The sequence below is a fragment of the Acomys russatus genome, chromosome 5, assembly GCF_903995435.1.
Source record: "Acomys russatus chromosome 5, mAcoRus1.1, whole genome shotgun sequence".
NCBI classification, from domain to species: Eukaryota; Metazoa; Chordata; class Mammalia; order Rodentia; family Muridae; genus Acomys; species Acomys russatus.
This window is the reverse complement of record NC_067141.1, coordinates 2595781-2615263: the sequence shown is the minus strand read 5'-3', so window position 1 is coordinate 2615263 and position 19483 is coordinate 2595781. Positions and strand designations below refer to the sequence as shown.

The following is a 19483-nucleotide window of genomic DNA, read 5'->3' as shown; positions in this document are numbered from 1 at the left end:
TGTGCAGAGTTGGCTGCAGGCGTGCCGTTGATGTGTTTCCCTTCCCGGTGGTCTGCTTTACACCTTCCACATTATGAGAGCCTGCTTAGCAAGGAAGAAGTGTTTTAGATAGTTTCTGTTTGATATCTGAGTGTCCTGCAGCCAAGTGTGCCTTGTTTCCTGCAAGAGGACTTACTCTCTTGTTCTGGTGAGGTTACTAAGTGTGGGAGTGTTTTAGATTTGTTCGTTTGTTTAGTGTGTGTGTGTGTGTGTTTGCCTGTATGAGTTTATGTGTACCACATGCATGCAGAAGCCTGTGGAAGCCAGAAGAGTGTACCAGATCCCCTGGAACTGGAGTTACATGTGGTTATGAGCTTCATGTGGGAGCTGGAAACCAAACTGTGGTCTCTGCGAGAGCAGTAAATACTCTTTAACTACTGAGCCATCTCTCTGAGCCCCATATGTGTGTGTGGTTTTGTTCTTGTTTTGAGACAGAATTTGAGTATAGCACAGGGTAGTCTTAAACTTAAAGGCAATCTTATTATTTCAGCCTCGCTAGTAATGGGACTACCAGTATAAAATGCCATGCCTACCTCCCCATCTTTTTTGTAATCACATGAAGAAATGAAGGTACTGTGAGAGATACAGGCACATTTTTGGGGCTACTTTATTGGGTTCTTCTGTCACCCTTCCACCCCTTATTCTACCCTAATCCTTTCCAGCTCCCCAACACTAGATAATAGAGAAAGGTTAGAGGGAACGTGGGCATGGACCTTCTTAGACTGCTTCCCACTGATTAGGGGCAAGTCCAGTCTTTGTTGTCAGAATACCCACCAAGTGCAGCACAGGGGGCAGCAGCCTCCACATACGTTCTTAGGGCTCTCCCATTTATGCTCTCTCCAGATTCCCCAGAATTAAACTATCTGTAGCTGGCATAAATCAAGCCCTCCCCCCCCCCCCGAGCATGAGACAATCGTAGTTAATGGCTGTGAACAATCTGAAGCAGCCCCATATCGCACACTTGGGATTAAAACAACATTCACGTAACCAAAATTCTCACTACAGAGAGATATCCCTGTGCCTCCTGCATCCCAAGACTATGTGACTTGCAGCCACCACCCTCTCCAAAATTGTAGTAGTACTGGCGTCATGGGAAGAGTGCAGCCAGGTACATGGAATGTGTCAGGGATCTGCCTGAGGCAGAGGCACATGGGCCACCATGGCCACAAACGAGCTGGCCAGCAAGCTGAGCCAGAGGCTGCAGATAGAAGGCAAAGGTAGTGAGGTGACAGGGCTCCAGGGCTCAACGTGGTGGTGGTGGTGACCGGGCGCCCCGATGAGGCCAGCACCAACCACTGTCCATCACCAAGCTGCTGTGGCTGTGGTTCTCAACCAGGGCATCGGCAAGCCACAGTCACGTAGCTGCCACATCTCCAACCCTTAAACTGAGTTCAGGTTCTCCAGAAAGCAGATCAAAGACGCACAACTGTCTGAGCAGTATGGCGCTTGCATCTTCCACATGGCGGCGGCAGCGGGGTGCAGGAGGGCAGTGGCTGCACCTTATGACCTGCCTCTTCAAGGTCAATGTCCCCACAGAGGTGTTAAGGGTGCCAGGAATTTCTTCGAAGCCAAGGTGCAGGCCATCTGCGTGTCCAGCCACTTTGAGGTTTTTTTGTTTTGTTTTGTTTTTTGTTTTAAAGGAAGAAACAGGCTGAGGAAGTGAAGTAACGAAAAGCAACATTTAAGGATCTGCAGTCCACCTTCAAGAACAAGGGCCCAAGCTAAGAGCTGGTCCTGCCCCAGTGTGAAGTCTGGAGGCTGGAGTGGGTGCAGGAGACCTGTGTGCAGAATCACAACGAAAATCTAAATTGTTGTGATCTCATTCAGGAGTCTCCCTGTGGTTGGGCCAGTCCCTGCTCGCCCCTCCTGTTCCTGAGGCTTGACACCATCCACTAGCACCCTCTCTAGCCATCCCTGTGTCTGTTGTTGTCGGGTACCCTGCTGCCTGCCCTCGCCCAGCTCTAGCCCATTCATGCCTCTTCTTGTGAACCAGCTTTCTCCACCAGTCTGGCCTTAACTGTAGGCTGCCTAGCCCTGATAGCTCGTTCCTAGAGTGTGTGAGCCCCCTCTCAGGACTCTTCCTTTCAAATCAGCCCCCTTACTGCTGGAAATGAAGGGGCTCCTGCACTGGTGAAGAGACCCAGGCCATGGCACTCTCAGCTGGTATAAATGGGCCAGCCACTCTGAGAATCTACCTCATAGGCTACACTCTGCTACTCATGCCATGGGGATGTGCGTGATAGGGCTCTGTGGGGCAGGGGGGTGTGCAGAAATGTTACTCTCTGACAGCCACCCCCAGAACAAGCTGAGGGTCCCAAGGGGCTGTGGAGAGAGGGGTGAGGTTCCTAAGGGATTGGCCTTCCAAGGGCAGACCTCAACACTCTGCCTTCATTTCCCATAGGATACCTCATGTGTTTGTGTGTATTGACAGTATGACATGGGGCCAGCGCCCCTTTCACACTATTCTTCCTTGCATTTGTCACCCGTGATAGCACCGGCCTGTCAAGCCCATCCCTAAAACACATGGAAATTCTCCAGGTCCATCATCAGACAGGCCATAGTGAAACCGATGCTGTTCCTTCATAGCTCCCATGTGCTTGCGTGTGTGTGTGTGTGTGTGTGTGTGTGTATCCATTGCTGTGTTGTGAAACTGACATCACCCAGTCTAATTGAATAACTATGGAGGGTAATGTTTTTAATCTGTCTGTCTGTCTGTCTAGCTAAGTCTTAGAACCTCCTTCTAGCCCAGCCCAACAACTGTAGCCCTAGCCTGTGTTTGCCTTAGTGGGCATCTTTAGACAGATGAATATGAATTCCCTTTACTTTTGGCTTTTTGCATTTTTTTGTCCTCCCTCTAAACCGCGCCCCCCCAAAAAAGAAAAAATTATTTCTTCAACAATGACAACAAAAAGTTCATTGTATAGCTGGATGGTGGTGGCACACACCTTTAATCTCAGCCCTTGAGAAACAGGCAGATCTCTGTGAGTTTGAGGCCAGCATGGTCTATAGAGTGAATTCCAAGACAATCAGGGCTACACAGAGAAACCCAGTCTCAAAAAAAAAAAATCAAACGAAACAAAAGCTCCATGTGTATGTAAGCACCTAGACAATACCTGGAGAGAGAAAAAAAAAACAGCCTCATGTTTCTGGTGTTACTTGTGATGACAGTTCTTCACCTGTGCTCCAGGCATCCCACCTGATGAGAGTCCCCGCCGGGGTGGTCCTGCAGGGCCTTACTGTCAGTCACAGCGGCTGGCACTGTATGCCCAGGCCACGGAAGCACTGCTGAAGTCCGGAGCTGCCTATCCCTGTTTCTGTTCACCAAAACGCCTGGAGCTCCTGAAGAAGGAAGCTCTGAGGAACCGTCAGACGCCCCGGTGAGAGCCCCAGCCCACTGTGGACGCCTCCCTGAGCCAGTGTATGTTGCTTCTGTTTCTGCAGGTCAGGTGTCTGTGCAGGGCTTACCTGGGTTCTTTCGTTCTGGGATTTTTTTTTTTTTTTTTTTTTGGTTTTTTCGAGACAGGGTTTCTCTGTGTAGCCTTGGCCATCCTGGACTCACTTTGTAGACCAGGCTGGCCTCGAACTCACAGCGATCTGCCTGCCTCTGCCTCCCAAGTGCTGGGATTAAAGGTGTGCGCCACCACGCCCGACTCTTCTGGGAATATTTCTATCCTTTCTTTCTTTCTTTCTTTTTTTAAAGATTTATTTATTTATTTTATGTATCTGAGTGCTCTATCTGCATGCCAGAAGAGGGCACCAGATCCTAGTATAGATGGTTGTGAGCTACCATGTGTGGGAATTGACCTGAGGACCTCTGGAAAAGCAGGCAGTGCTCTTTTTTTTTTCTTTTTTTTAATATATTTTGTTAATTTATTCATATTACATCTCAATTGTTATCCCATCCCTTGTATCCTCCCATTGCTCCTTCCCTTTCATTTTCCCCTTACTCCCCTCCCCTATGACTGTGACTGAGGGGATCTCCTCCCCCTATATATGCTCATAGGGTATCAAGTCTTTTCTTGGCAACCTGCTATCTTTTCCTCTGAGTGCCACCAGGTCTCCCCTTCCAGGGGGCGTGGTCAAATATGGGACACCAGAGTTCTTGTGAAAGTCAGTCCCCACTCTCCACTCAACTGTGGAGAATGTCCTGTCCATTGGCTAGATCTGGGTAGGGGTTTGAAGTTTACTGCACGTGTTGTCCTTGGCTGGTGCCATAGTTTGAGCAGGACCCCTGGGCCCAAATCTGCCTATCATAATGTTCTTCTTGTAGGTTTCTAGGACCCTCTGGATCCTTCTATTTCCCCAATCTCCCTTGCTTCTCTCACCTAGAGTCCCAATAGGAAGTCTTCCCCTCTGTCCCACTTTACTGGTAAGTGCAGACAGTGCTCTTAACTAAGACACTGAGTCATCTCTCCAGCCTTTGGGTATCTTTCAAAGCTGTAGTTGGGCTGAAGTCCAGCCTGGATTCTCCTCTACTCCTCAGAGGCTGTGGGCATGCCAAGGGTCTTGCTGGTTGTCTGCTCTTGTCACATGAGTGTTCCCTAACCTTGCTAATATTTTTGGTTATGAGCCTAGCCTTTAATGGCTGAGCATCTCTCCAGCCTCTTCTCTAACCTTTCTAAAGTGTCAAAATAGACAAAAGGTGTTTGTTTCCAGAGCTGAAGACCAAACCCAGGGCCTTGTTCTTGTTCGGCAAGTGCTCTACAAGTGACCTAAACTCCCAACCTTCTTTTTTCCCCTCTGTGGTTGTGTTTGCAGTTAAACGAATAGCCTGCTACTTGCTAGGCAAACAGTCTTTTTTTTTTTTTGGTTTTTCGAGACAGGGTTTCTCTGTGTAGCCTTGGCCATCCTGGACTCACTTTGTAGACCAGGCTGGCTTTGAACTCACAGCGATCCGCCTGCCTCTGCCTCCCGAGTGCTGGGATTAAAGGCGTGCGCCACCACGCCCGGCTACTAGGCAAACAGTCTTCCAACTCTGCTGTATGTCCAAACCACACAGGTCACTGCATAGGGCAACTCACAACCTGGCAGTTAAATATACCTAACTGTGGAGTTGACATCTTACCACTGTGTTCTTTTCCTTAAAAAGAAGTCAGTATGAGTTCAGCCTATACTTAGAGGGCGGACATTGTAGAACATGGATGCCAAGAGGCAGGATCACAGTCACTGGGCTGTAGGAGAAGCTGCTGCCTATACTGCACCTCAGGCAGCATTATCTATAGTAATAACTATTGTAATGCATACATTTTTTTTCTGGGCTGGAGAAAGTGCTCAGTAATTAAGAATTCTTACAGGGCTGTGTTTGGTGGTATGTACTTCTAATCCTAGTACTTGGGAGACGGAGCAGGAAAATCTCTGGGGATTTTAAGCTAACCAGTCCTACATAGTAAGTTCTAGGATAGCCAGAGCTGGAAACAGACCCTGTCTTTTAAAAAAAAAAAAAAAAGCTGACTGATAGAGTAAAGGACCCACATTCAGTCCTTAGCCACCTACGTGGAACTTAACCCTCTGTTACTCCAATTCCAGAGGAATCTGATTCTTCTGGCCTCTACAAGTGTGCGTGCATGTGTGCACACATACACACACAGAGTACCCAAAAGTAAAAGTAATGAAAATGTCTGGGTATGGGGGCTGGAGAGATGGCTCAGTGGTTAAGAGCACTGTCTGCTATTCCAGAGGTCATGAGTTCAATTCCCAGCAACCACATGGTGGCTCACAACCATCAATAATGTGATCTAATGTCCTCCTCTGCCTGTAGATGTACATGCAGGCAGAGCACTGTACACATAATAATAAATAAAATCTTTAAAAAAAAAAAAAAGAAGAAGAAAATGTCTGGGTATGATGCTTCCAATCCCGGCACTCAGGAGGCAGAGGTTGGCAGATCTTTGTGAGTTCAAGCTAGCTTGGTCTACAAAGTAAGTTCCAGGCCACTAAAGGCTACATAGTGTGATACTATGTCTAAATAAATAAATGGCAATAAGGGCAGGTTTTGTGAGTTGGTACTCTCCTTCCACCACATGGGACTTGACCTCAGGTCATCAGCCTTGGCGGGAGGCACCCTCACCCACTGGCTATCTCACTAGCATCAGGTTTAATACTCAGACTACCCCAAAATATAGAGAAACATTTCTCCTCTCCCTCCCTTTGGCCACTCATTTCCCTCTCCCGAGGCAGTTGGTACTAGATAGTGGTTCGTGCCTGTATTGATAAACAGGATTTACCTTTTCCAGTCTGGCAGTATGCAGTATGCTACACACCTGCTGTCATGGAGGAGCTTCTATGTAACCCATAATTTTTTTTCCTATCCTATAATACTCCATTTATAGCATGGCATGGTAACATTTGCCTGTAATCCCAGCATTCAGGAGACAGAGGCAGGAGGATCAGGAGTTCAAGGTCATCCTTAGCTACCCTGGGACTTTGAAGCTTTCTTGGACTTTGTGAGACCTTAAAAAAAAAAAATCTATTTGAAAATGCTATGGCAGCCGGGCGTGGTGCACGCCTTTAATCCCAGTACTTGGGATGCAGAGGCAGGCAGATCACGGTGAGTTCGAGGCTAGCCTGGTCTACAAAGTGAGTCTAAGATAGCCAAGGTTACACAGAGAAACCCTGTCTTGAAAAACAAAAATGCTATGGTTTACTTACTCTGTTTGAACCTTTGTGTCTGTTATGCTGTTATAAAGGGAGGAGCTGTGATGAGTGTGGTAGTTTAAAGGAGAATGGTGCCAATAGGTTCGTGTGTTTGAATACTTAGTCCACAGATGGTAGAGCCCTTAAGGTAGGATTAAGAAGTGCGACCTTGGGGGCTGGAGAGATGGCTCAGCGGTTAAGAGCACTGACTGCTCTTCCAGAGGTCCTGAGTTCAGTTCCCAGCAACCACATGGTGGCTCACAATCATCTATAATGTGATCTGATGCATACGGTATACATAATAAATAAATCTTAAAAAAAAAAAAAGGGCGACCTTGTTGGAGGAGGTTTCAAAAGACTGCAGCCATTCCCGCTCTGCCTCCTGCTTGCCAATCACCATGTGAGCTCTCGGCTGTCCCTGCTGCCATGCCTTTGTGCCATCATCATGGGCTCTAACCCTCTGAAACTAGATTTAATGCTTTTTCTCTCTCTCTCTTTCTTTCTTTCTTTTCTTTTTCTTTTTTTTTTTAGACAGGGTTTCTTTGTGCAGCCCTGGCTGTCCTGGAACTCACTGTAGACCAGTTTGGCCTCAAACTCATGAAGATCCCCTGCCTTCCAAGTTCTGGGATTAAAGGCATGGTGGCCTCGCTAATGCTTTCTTCTATAAGTTGCTTTAGCCATAGTATTTTGACACAGCAGTAGATAAGCAACCAATACAGTAAGGGAACATTGAAGTACACAGTTTGTGTCTGTGATATGTGTGTGTGGGATAGTCTCCTAGTTCATTTGCTGTGGTAAGCTACCCTGACAAAAGAAACTTAAGACTGGAAGGGTCTCTTCTGGCTCACAGTTTGAGAGCACAGCCCATCATGGCAAGAAGCCAAGGCAGCAGGGCTTGAAGCGTCTGCCCACACTGTGTTCTTGAACTGAAAGAGCCACCTGCCTCTGCCTCTTGAGTGCTCGTATTAAATGTATGCACGACCACATTTGGCTAAAACTTTTTTTTAAGGTGTCAAACTAGGACCTGGGGAGTTGACTTAGCAGTTAAGAACTCACACTGCTCTTGCACAGGGCTCATATGAGGCAGCTCACAACCCTGTAACTCCAGCTCCAGGGGCATCCAATGACTCTGATCTCCACAGATACTGTGCTCATATGCACATACATGTGCATAATTTAAATAGCAATTTTTGAAGAAGTGATCAGCCAAAAAAGAAAAAGAAGTAAAAGATAAAATAAGTTAAGAAGTAAAAATAGCAATAGGTCTCAGTAAGTACTTTCTCTAGTAGACGAATCATTTAGGCTTGTGGTTACCCTGCAGATTCTGGCTTAGCAGGTCTAAAGTTTGGGTCTGAGTTTCTCACGAGTTCGCAAGCAAAGCGGATGCTAAGGGTCTACACACCCACTTTGAGGAGGAAGGACATGAGCCACTCAGGCCTTATCTTCAGATCTTGTAGAAACCTGGAGATGATGGATGACTCTAGGCTGAGAGAGCAGCCTTAAGATGTCAGGGCTCTGTGGGGATCTGACTGTTGCCCTGCCTGCCGACAGCCTTGCCTTCTCTCTTAACTGTATGTAGAGTTAACAGTTCCAGAATGGCTTCTCAGAGGGTGGGAGCCACAGAGTGCTTCTAGGAGGTGTAAAAAGGAGTTTGGTTTTTACCCCTTACAGGTATGTCTTAACCTCATTGTTGAGAACTGTCTTTCCCAGGACCTTAGCCTTTCCTTACCTACCAAGTGTCGCTGTCTTTGATTCTCAGTAAATAGAGAATAAATAGTTTACATTCCTCCCTGGCCTGATCACTGTCAGCACAGTTGTCTGTATTCATTGTAATTCTAATCTTGGTCTAAGCATTTTCCATGTCCTCCTTAGCAAGGGAAAAGGAACAATGATTAATAAGTCAACAAGCATTAGTGTCTGCCACACTGCTATCCCACACAACTTTAGACAGAAGAAGCCGCTTCAAGAGGTTAATGAGTTGTCCAAGGGCACAAGCTGTCAGACACCGCAGGTAAGGATTAGGGTTATAGGTCAGTTGGGAGAGTGCTTACTAGCATGCCCAAGACCCTGAGTAAAATCCACAGTGCTACAAGTAAAAGCCATAACTTAAGAGACAGGTGGGACATCTGTCCACTGATGGTTCTCTTAGCTGCTCTGCTGCTCTGTCTCCTAACAGGTATGACAATCGGTGCCGGAACCTGAGCCAGGCCCAGGTGGCGCAGAAGCTGGCCACAGATCCCAAGCCTGCTATCCGCTTCCGCCTAGAGGAGGTGGCACCAGCCTTCCAGGACCTGGTATATGGCTGGACTCAGCATGAAGTGGCCAGTGTGGAGGGGGACCCAGTTATTCTGAAGAGTGATGGCTTCCCCACCTACCACCTAGCCTGTGTGGTAGACGACCACCACATGAACATCAGCCATGTGCTGCGGGGCTCTGAGTGGCTGGTCTCCACCTCCAAGCACCTTCTCCTCTACCAGGCCCTCGGCTGGCAGCCGCCTCGATTTGCTCATCTGCCCCTGCTCCTCAACAGGGATGGTAGCAAGCTATCTAAGAGGCAAGGGGACATTTTCCTGGAGCATTTTGCTGCTGCCGGTTTTCTGCCTGAAGCCTTGCTCGACATCATCACCAACTGTGGCTCAGGGTTTGCAGGTACATACCCACCAGAGGGATCATGGTAGCCATGCTTGGGCTTTGGTACAGACAGCTCTGCTTGTCAGCCCCAGCCTCGTCACCTATCAGTCACATGATCTTGGACAAGTTCATTATTCTAGTCAGCACTGTTTATTGAGGCAGACAACTGCTCCCTCACTTGGTTTTCCCACAGTGCTTTGTTGATGGAGTGGGGCTCACAATAGGCACTGTCCCTGCCCTCAAAGACCTAGAATTTCATTAACCTTGTCCATGGGATAGGGCTAATTAACCCTCTAGGGTTAATTAGGAGCCAGTGAGCTTATAAATATAAGGAACCAGTTCACTGTCTGGCCGCACCATAGGCACAAAAGCCACAGAGCGCGTGATTACTGTGACTATATAAGTATGTGTTCTGACAGCATTGCTGATGCTGCTGTGAACCTAGCTCATTCCAGGTCTACAACACACAAACGGTGAAGAACCAGGTACCAAATAGGATGACTTCTTGTGGCAAGGATTTTTATTTTTCTTTTCTTTTCTTTTTTCTTTTTCTTTCTTTTTTCTTTTTTTCAAGGCAGGGTTTCTCCAGGTAGCCTTGACTGTCCTAGACTCACTAGACCAGGCTGGCCTCAAACTCACAGTGATCCACCTGACTCTGCCTCCCAAGTGCTGGGATTAAAGGCGTGCACCACCGTGCCCGGCCCAAGGATTTTTAAAACATGATGATCTAGTTTCTAAGGTGATTTGAGGCTCCTGGAGGTTGAGTGACTTGTCAGAGTCACATCCATAGTAAAGGGTAATAGTTCTTTTGTTTGTTTGTTTTTTAAGACAGGGTTTCTGGGTTTCTCTTGTGTTTCTTTGGCTGTCCTGAACTCACTTTGTAGACCAGGTTGGCCTCAAAACTCAGAGATCCGCCTGCCATTGCCTCCCAGAGTGCTGAGATCACAGGTGTGCGGCTCCACACCCAGCTCAGGGATTTGCAGTTCTTGAGCTCTGTGCCTGACTGTTGTGCCTTCTGAGTGTGTCACAGGGAGCTGCCGCGTCCAGGGGGCTGGAGAGATGGCTCAGCACTTAGAAGCTCTTGCTCGTTTTTTTGAGTTCCATTCACAGCACCCACATCAGATGGTTCACAGCTGCCTATAACTCAAGGTATCCAACAGCCTGTTCTGGCCTCTGAGCACACGTGCACTCAGACATAAATTAAAAATAAGGGCGAAAAGTTCAAAAAAGCAGCAGCTTTCAGTCTGGCTGTGGTGTCCCGACACTGGAGAAGCTGAAGCAGGAGATTGCTGCTTGAGGTCAGTCTGACTGCACATGCCAAGTCCTGTCTCAAGTGAAACAGACAGCAGCTACTTGCAGCGCTCAGGTTCCACTGTGGCGTTAAGGACGAAGCTTGTAGGGTGCATGGTGCCCGATCTTACTCACAGCCAAGCATATCAGAAGCCCTGGGGTAGCCAGACACTGAGCACACTGTTCTTGTGGCTTTGCTCCAGTTGTAGTGTGGAGCCTACCGTTTGCTCACTTGCTCTCCTTTGTGTGTGAAAGCAAGGCAGTGTAGCCAACACCTGTATCCTTGCTATGTGGGAAACTGAGGCAGGAGAATCAAAATCTGTAGGCCAGCCTGAGCACAGCAGAAAGAAAGATAAAAGGAAGAGCAGAAATAAGGGGACTGAGCAGCTGAGGACCTGACTTGCAGAGAACCAAATGGGCAGAGCCCTGCCGGAGCTGATAACACAGTTTGACCTGACTCGGATCACCTGCCACTCAGCCCTGCTGGACCTGGAGAAGCTCCCAGAATTCAATAGGTAAGTGGGAGAGCTGAGCACTGTGGTACACACCATAATCCCAGCATTTGGAAAGTTGAGATAGAATTGTAAATTGTAGGCCAGCCTGGGTTACATAATGGCCTCAAACTTACTATGTAGCCAATTGACAACCTTGAGTTCTTTTTTGTTTTGTTTTGTTTTTATTTTTTGGTTGGTTTTGTTTTGTTTTGTGTTTTGGCTTTTCAAGACAGGATTTCTCTGTGTAGACTTCACTGTCCTGGAACTCACTCTGTAGACCAGGCTGGCCTTGAACTCACAATGATCCACCTGCCTCTGCCTCCTGAGTGCTGGGATTAAAGGTGTGCATCACCTGCCACCCAATGCTTAAATTACAGGAGTGTGCTAACACATTGATTCAACTGCAGTTGTTTTAAGTATATGACTGTTAGCTCTGTAATTATGCTGTATGTTACCTCTATGAGGGCCAGGACAGAATTTAACTGACTAGCAGATTCACACAGTAAGCGGTGAGGTGTCTCTTGCATAGGGCCTGCAAGACTGAATGCGATCTAGCATGTCAGATGCAACACAGCTACATTTCTTATTTCCTATTAGGAGGAAATGGAGTCTAGTTAAAGAGATACTTTGTGATGCCTCCCAAAAAACCAGAGGTTGGCAAAAAAGAAAGATTGGGGCAGGAGGGGGTTATGCTTATGGAAGAAAGTGTTTTAGGGCTCTAGCCAAGCTGAATTATCCTCAGACGCTTCTGTCACCCCACCTCCATGCTTACTACAGAGACAAAGTAAATATATTAGTAGTGTGTCAGTGACCCAGCAGCAGCAATGCTGGCAGTGTGTGAACCTGATAGTAGTGACTAAGTCTCACTTAGCTTGACTGTGTCCCAGGCTTGGACTTGTGGTGTCCAATTAAGCATGACCAGGAGAGTCTCCAGGTTTTTTGTTTTTTGTTTTGTTTTGTTTTGTTTTGTTCTGTTTTTTATTGTTTTTCCTTCTTACTGCTTGGCCTTGCTGCTAAGGAGATTCTACAGTTTCTGTACTATATCTATGTGTTTTCTCTAATACTCTCTTTTTTAAAAAGATCTATTTGTTATTTGTACACTATTCTGCCCACATGTGTGCATTCCCACTACGAGAGAGCATTAGATCTCATTACAGATGGTCGTGACCTGCCATGTGGTTGCTGGGAATTGAACTTGGGACCTTTGGAAGAGCAGGTGGTGCTCTTAACCTTTGAGCCATCTCTCCAGTCCTTCTGTAATACTCTTAAAAATTATTTTTCCAGCCAAATTACACATATCTATTGTACCAGCTCTCAGGCCTGAGGTGGGAAGATAGGACAGTTGCAGGCCATTAGAACATAAATATACACTACATAGAACATAACATATCTCAAACACCAAAACGAAAGCAAAAGATTTTTAATTGTTTTTTTGTTTTGTTTTGTTTGTTTTTTCCAGTCTGCATTCCAGATAGCTTCTCATAGTGTCTTTCTTCCATTTTGTGACATGCAAGGATCCTCAGCGTCCTGCAGGTCTGCAGCCCTTGAATGGGTGCCTTCCAGGCTCTGGCATCAGTACTTGGATTATAGTCCTATGGTTAATCTTCATTACCACCCTATCTGCCACTTATTCCACTCTGTGTCTGAGGCTCCCCAGCTTTCTGGTGGTTGTGTGGCTTACTGCAACCCCTGGCAGATGGGCTTTGCACTCAGGAAGTCCCAGTCCCACTTCACTACCTGCCTTTCCTCTGTAACACAGACAAGGGGCCACAGAACTCAGAATGGTCCCTGGTTCAGCATCTGTCTGTCTGTCTGTCTGTCTCTCTCTCTCTCTCTTTCTCCCTCTCTCTCCCCTGTTCCCTTCCCCCTCTCCATCTTCCACTCCTATCAGGAAGAGGCAAAAGACAGCCTGGGAACTGAAGATGACAAGGTTTGGTATGAAGGTTGGACTCTTGGAGGCTTTACTGTTCAGAAGGAGAAAATCAGAGTTAGGGTTCCAGAAAAGAGATACATTTGAACTGACAAGAAAGCCCCAGCTTTGAAACTGAGTACTTCATTGAAATAGCCCCTGCTCCAAATCCTAGGAATACATTTTTTGATCTTTCCTTTCATATCAGTACTTCAGGTGAGGCTAGAACGCACATGCCTAGATTCTTCTGTGTAAACTCAGGTGCCTCTAGAGGTGATAGGGTTGGGAGGGAGAGCCTGCCAAGACACCAAGGAGGAGGGACTGGAGGACTATGGAGTCTGAGCCCGCAACTTAGATCCAGCCTGCTCCAGCCAGTTAAAGCTGTGGTCAGGCCTGTGCACCAGAGCTGCTCACTCCACTGGGACATCAAGAATGTTCCTTATGTTATCTACTTTAAAATAGCCTCTTGGCTGGGTGGAGCTCAGTTTTAGAATTCTTGCTTAATATGCATGTGGCCCTGGGTTTGTTCCCTGCCACCTGAAAAGTACCAGAAAAAAGTCAGCTACTTTTTTTTTGTTTTGTTTTTGTTTTTGTTTTTGTTTTTAGAGATAGAGTTTCTTTGTGTAGCCTTGGCTATCCTAGACTCGCTTTGTAAACCAGGCTGACCTTGAACTCACAGTGATCCGCCTGCCTCTGCTTCCCTACTGCTGGGATTAAAGGTGAGCACCACCATGCCTAGCTATTATTTTTAAAACACTGAAAATGCCTGGTATGGTGTTTTATACCTTTAATCCTAGCACTTGGAGTGCAGAGGCAGGTGGGTCTCTGACTTTGTGTGTTCCAGGCCAGCTAGGAATATTTAGGGAGACCTTGTCTCAGATAAATAAATTATTAATTAATTAAAAATAAAAACACTGAAAACAAATCATGTCTGCCTAGACACTGGCTGGCTGTGACCTTGATCAACTCTTGTTCCTTTTATACAAAGAAAATTATCTGTTTACCTATGGGCTTTATAGATGTGACAGTCTTCAAATCCTTCCTGCTGCCCTGAGGGGAGAGGTTTAGCCCAGTCCTGAGGTGTCAGTACTGTGCATCCCCTATCTTCGCCCTCAGGCTGCACCTCCGACAGCTGGTCAGCAGTGAGACCCGGAGGCCCCAGTTGGTAGAGAAGTTGCAGGCCCTGGTGACGGAGGCATTTGGGAGCCAGCTGCAGGACAGGGATGTTCTGGACCCGGCATATGTGGAGAGGATTATCCTGCTGCGACAGGTGTGGTCTTAGGGCCTCCTTACCCCTTCAGTGTTTGCCAAGCTCTCCCAGTGCATGTGGTGACTGCCTCTCTCCCCAGGGCCACATCAGCCGCCTGCAGGATCTGGTCTCCCCAGCGTACTCCTACTTATGGACTCGCCCTACTGTGCATCGAGCACAGCTGGGCACCGACTCAGAAAAGGTGGATGTGATTGCCAAGCGGTTGCTGGGGTAAGTGTTCACACACTTGGTTAAGGGTCCAGTACACCCTTTCCACTCTTTGCCCTGGCTTCTCTCCACCAGACCTTGGCTCCTTAGTCCCTATCACAAAACTATGACAAGCTAAAAAAAAATGCACTCTCTGGCTCCCCTCTCTGAGCTTCCTTTTCCTCAGCTGTGTATAAGGAAGAGAGAGCCTGGTATACTGTAACAGTAAAAGATTTTTGTTTAATTACATTTTTAAATTGTTTTAAAGATTTATTTATTGTGTTTATTGTATCTTCCAAAGAGAGATGCAATAAATATAATTTTTAAAAAATTATTATAATTTATTCAGATTACATCTTGATTGTTTTTTGTTTGTTTGTTTTAATAAATAGGCTTGATTTTTGTTGTTTTGTTATTGGTTTTTAGTTTTTTGAGACAGGGTTTCTCTGTGTAGCCTTGCCTGTCCTGGACTCACTTTGTAGACCAGGCTGGCCTTGAACTCACACGATCCACCCGCCTCTGCCTCCCAAGTGCTGGGATTAAAGGCGTGCACCACCACCGCCCGGCTAATAGGCTTGATTTTTAAAAAGTTATTTTTTATTATGTATACAGTGTTCTGCCTTCATGTACACCTGTAGGCCAGAAGAGGGCATCAAATCACATTACAGATGGTTGTGAGCCACTCTTCTGTGGTAGCTGGAAATTGAACTCCTGAATTGGAAGTCTCCTCATTCCTTTCTATGGCTAGCTTTACTGTTAAATCACTTCAAATAGAATTTGTTTGTTTGTTTGTTTGTTTTTGTTTTTTGAGACAGGGATTCTCTGTGTAGGCCTGGCTGTCCTGGACTCATTTTGTAAACCAGTCTGGTCTTGAACTCACAGTGACCCGCCTACCTCTGCCTCCCGAGTGCTGGGAATAAAGGTGTGCACCACCATGCCCACCTATTTATGGACATTAGGGTTGCTTCCATATTTTGCTTTTGGAAATAACTGTGCAGTAAATAACTGTGCGTGGATATTTTACTGAGCATATTTGCAAGTCCATTCCCCAGTCAGTACCTAAGAATTAATATTGTCAGTAACTTGGGACATTCCTTAGTAGGGTCTTTAATTTGTTTGTTGTTTGAGACAGGATCTCAGTGTTTATCATTGGCTGGTCTGGAACTCACTGTATGGATCAGGCTTGCCTCAAACTCACAGGCGCTTTCCTACTTCTGCCATCCAATTGCAGGGATTAAAGGTGTGCTACAACATCCAGTTTTTTGTTTTTGTTTCTTTGTTTTTTGAGGCTAAAGATAAATTGAGCCACCTGGTGTTCTCTGAAAGAGCAGTATGTGCTCTTAACTGCCCAACCATCTCTCTAGCTATTAGTTCCAATCCACCAAGACTTAACTTCTCATCCCTATCTTGGGGTTAGATTTCAGAGGCTGAGACTCCCACTTAAGTCAGGAATGCTGACACCCAAAAGCCTAGGAGCCACCAGACCACTACAAGTCCCTTTTATGCCATTGCCAGGCTCTTAGCCAGCTCTTACATGTCCTGGGCTACCATTAGCAGCTAATCCTTGTGTTCCTTGGAAGCCTCCTTCCCCAAATGCAGTGACATTGAGGAATGTCCATCTTCTTCCTATATTGCATTTTTTATACTTCATCTCCTTGATTTTATAAACAGCAGTGATCCTGTTTCCTGTTAATGATTGGCTTTGTCCAGTAGGGCTGCTATAATAAAAAATACCACAAACTTCTGTGAACAGCAGATTTGAAGCTGGGAGTCCACGGACAAGTGCCAGCTTAGTTAGTGGCAGGCGGTGACTGACTCCTGGGCTTTATTCTCCTTGTTTTCCACATGCTCAGCTGCTGAAGCTGGGCACACTGAGAGGCTGTTTCTTCAAATCACTTATAAGACCATTTCCTGAGCCACTGTACTTTCTGCTGAGCTGCCAGCCAGGGCACAATCAAGGTTCTTCAGGAGCAGGAGTTCTGCTCATGCATCATTGATACAGCACCTCTGTCTTGTCCTTTTAAAAGTGATGGTTTGGGGGCCTTTGGTGTGTGTGTGTGTGTGTGTGTGTGTGTGTGTGTGTGTGTGTGTGTGCGCGCGCGCGCGCGCGCATACCAGAGGAGGGCATTGACTCCTTGAAACTGAAGTTACAGGTGGTTGTAAGCTACCTGCTATAGGTGCCGAGAACAGAATTTAGTTTCCTCTAGAAGCAGTAAGTGATCATAACTGCTAAAGCCATCGCTCCAGCTCCTGGGGTATACGATCTTAAGGGACCTGGAAGCTGCAGTGGAATGTGCCCTCCCATCACCTCAGTCAGAGCTGGGGTGACTGGTTTACAAACCTAGCTTTCACCAGTTGGGGACCACTCTAAACTCAAATGTTCTTTTGGGAAAGGGTTTTAGCTTGGCTTCCAGGAATATGAGGGTGTTGCTGCATGGTGGGGTTTAGATTCTTTGTATGTGTCCCCCCCAACCAGGGTTTCTCTGTGTAGCGCTGGCTGTTGTAAAACTTCCTTTGTAGGCCTCGAACTCACAGAGATCCTCCGGCCCCTGCTTCTTGAGTTCTGAAATGAAAGGCATGCCACCACTGCGCATAGGCAAAGCAGCTGTGCTGGCACGTTGATAGTGGAGCTGCTCCTGAAGCGGCTGTTTGCTTCTGTTCTTCTGTGCTGCGTCCCCTTGGCAAACCTTGAGGCTATTTCAAGTAATTCCTCAGAAGTTGTCCATTCTTGCATCCTGTACCCAACCCATTCCTAAGTTTTCATTTTGGGTTCTCCTGCAGTGTCTGTGAGCTGCTGGTGTAGTAAATACTAGCCAACTTTAAGCCTTTATTAAAACATAGTATCCAGGGACTGGAGAGATGGCTCAGAGGTTAAGAGCACTGGCTGCTCTTCCAGAGGTCCTGAGTTCAATTCCCAGCAACCACATGGTGGCTCACAACCATCTATAATGAGATCCGGTGCCCTCTTCTAGTACACAGGCATGCAGGTAGAGCACTGTATACTTAATAAATAAATAAATCTTTTTTTAAAAACATGGTATCCAGTATTTCTGAGTGTTTACCGTGAGTTCAGGGCTTTACTTGGTCCTGGTCATATTCGCTCTTCGTCACCCCCCTGTGCAGTACAGCTGCTATGGTTGTCCCTACTTACTAGATAAGAACTAGAGGCAGAGTGACTGCATGGCAGTTAGGAAAGTCTCTTATTTTACTTCTTCTTGTTTTTGATGTTTACGTTCCGTGCACAAGAAAGGCACATGCCATGGCACATGAGTGAAAATTGGGGGACAACTTGGGATTGAGCTCATTTATCAGGCTCAGTGGCAGACTTTCTTACCCACTGAGCCACCTTGCTGGCCTCCTGGTATCATTTTAGTTACCTATATCTTACTTCTTCTCTGGGCTACATATATATGTGGTCCAATCATTGTTTGCCTATAGTACATTGGTGTAGTAAATCTCCCTACCCTCAGTAAACTGTGTGCTATATCATCCTCTCCCACCCAGGATGCACCCTGACCCTCCCCACCTCCCTGCTAATTGGTTTCTCTGTGTACCCATGGCTGCCCTGGAACTCACACTATAGATCACACCTGGCTCAGACTGGCTTTCTTTTAGGCTTTTAGAAAGATCTGGTTTGAGCCTAACTCAAGATATGGTGAACAGAGAACTGAGGAAGCTGTCAGAAGGCCTGGAAGGCATCAAGCACAGCGGCGTCATGAAGCTCCTCCGAATGGCCCTCAGTGGACAGCTGGTGAGATGGGACATGACCCTACAGCCCCTCATTGACCCTTCCAGCCAGTGCTCACAGTCTGGGGCCAAGGCCAGTCCAGGAACTAATAATAATCTGATGAAACACGCTCACTCCCCTCACTCACTACTGAGCATCTTCTGTGTGTAGGCACTGTGATAGTTACAGTGGAGATGGCGGGAACCAAACACATGTGATCCCTGCCTCCCTGGCGATCATTGAGAATGATAGATAGATTACCAGTTTGCCAAAGGCAGAAAAATGGGCTCATAAAAGCCAGCTGTGTGGAGAAAAACTTGAGACCAGTAGGGCTGGGTTGTAGCTTAATGCTGAAGCATTTGCCTGGCATTCATAAAGCTCTAGGGTTGATCCCCAGTGCTGCAAAAATAAAACAAAAATGGCTAGACAAAAGAAAATACAATAAGGACAGGGTTGTTCCTGGGGCTGCTGCTGTGGGTTGGGGCTAGCCTGGGCTATCTTCTACAGATGGAGGTTGGGCATGAATTCCTTCTGCACTCCAAGGCAAATGACAGTGTTTTTTCTCCTTTCTTAGCAAGGGCCCCCTGTGGCTGAGATGATGGTGTCCTTGGGCCCAAAGGAAGTTCGGGAACGGATCCAGAAGGTGCTTTCTAGCTAGGGAGAAGATACATAGGACCGTGGAGGTGGCCTGGAGAGCATGTGTACATGGAAACTAAATTCTGAGGAGAGCAGAAGGCCTGTGGCCCATTAGGACTCTTTCAGAATGAACAGTGGTAGAAACAGACTGACTACTCTGATCAGCTGGACTCGGGAGCCCAGCCTGTTTCCCTTGCTGATTCTGGGAAGGATGGACTTGAACTCATGTCTTGATTCTTCTCTATTTTTTTAAAGATTTTTTTTTTTCCCTAATGTGTATGGGTGGTTTGCCTCCATGTATGCCTGTGTATCACAAGCATGCATGCGGTGCCTGAAGAAGAGAGCATGGGATCCCCTGATACTAGAGTTACAGATGATTGTAAACTACCATTTGGGTACTGGGAATTAAACCCACATCTTCTGGCAGAGCAGCTAGTGTTTAATTGCTGAGCTATCTCCCAAGCCCCTTGTGTTGGTTTTCATGCCACATTCTACAGCAGGTGTTAGGAGCTGGTTTACAGGGAAAAAAAAATTCAACATTCCAAAAGAGTTCAAAGGGCTGAAGTCTTGGTTCATAGGCTGCATAACAAAATACCACAGAATATGGAGACTTAAACAAAAAACATCAATTTGTGTAATCTCCTATGTCCAGGTGTCATAGGGTCAGT

General features: G+C 46.7%; 1 protein-coding gene across 2 annotated transcripts in view; it reads left to right on the top strand.

The window, feature by feature from the left end:
- Ears2 (glutamyl-tRNA synthetase 2, mitochondrial) overlaps nt 1-19483 on the top strand; it is a 27552-nt gene extending 8069 nt beyond the window's left edge. For both annotated transcript variants that reach the window (XM_051145168.1, XM_051145169.1), the window contains exons 3-9: nt 3227-3416; nt 8849-9321; nt 11000-11108; nt 14113-14266; nt 14346-14476; nt 18068-18203; nt 18754-19483. In XM_051145168.1, the coding sequence (XP_051001125.1) occupies nt 3227-3416; nt 8849-9321; nt 11000-11108; nt 14113-14266; nt 14346-14476; nt 18068-18203; nt 18754-18837 (1277 nt within the window). In that variant the 3' untranslated portion in view covers nt 18838-19483. The remainder of the gene's footprint in view (nt 1-3226; nt 3417-8848; nt 9322-10999; nt 11109-14112; nt 14267-14345; nt 14477-18067; nt 18204-18753) is intronic.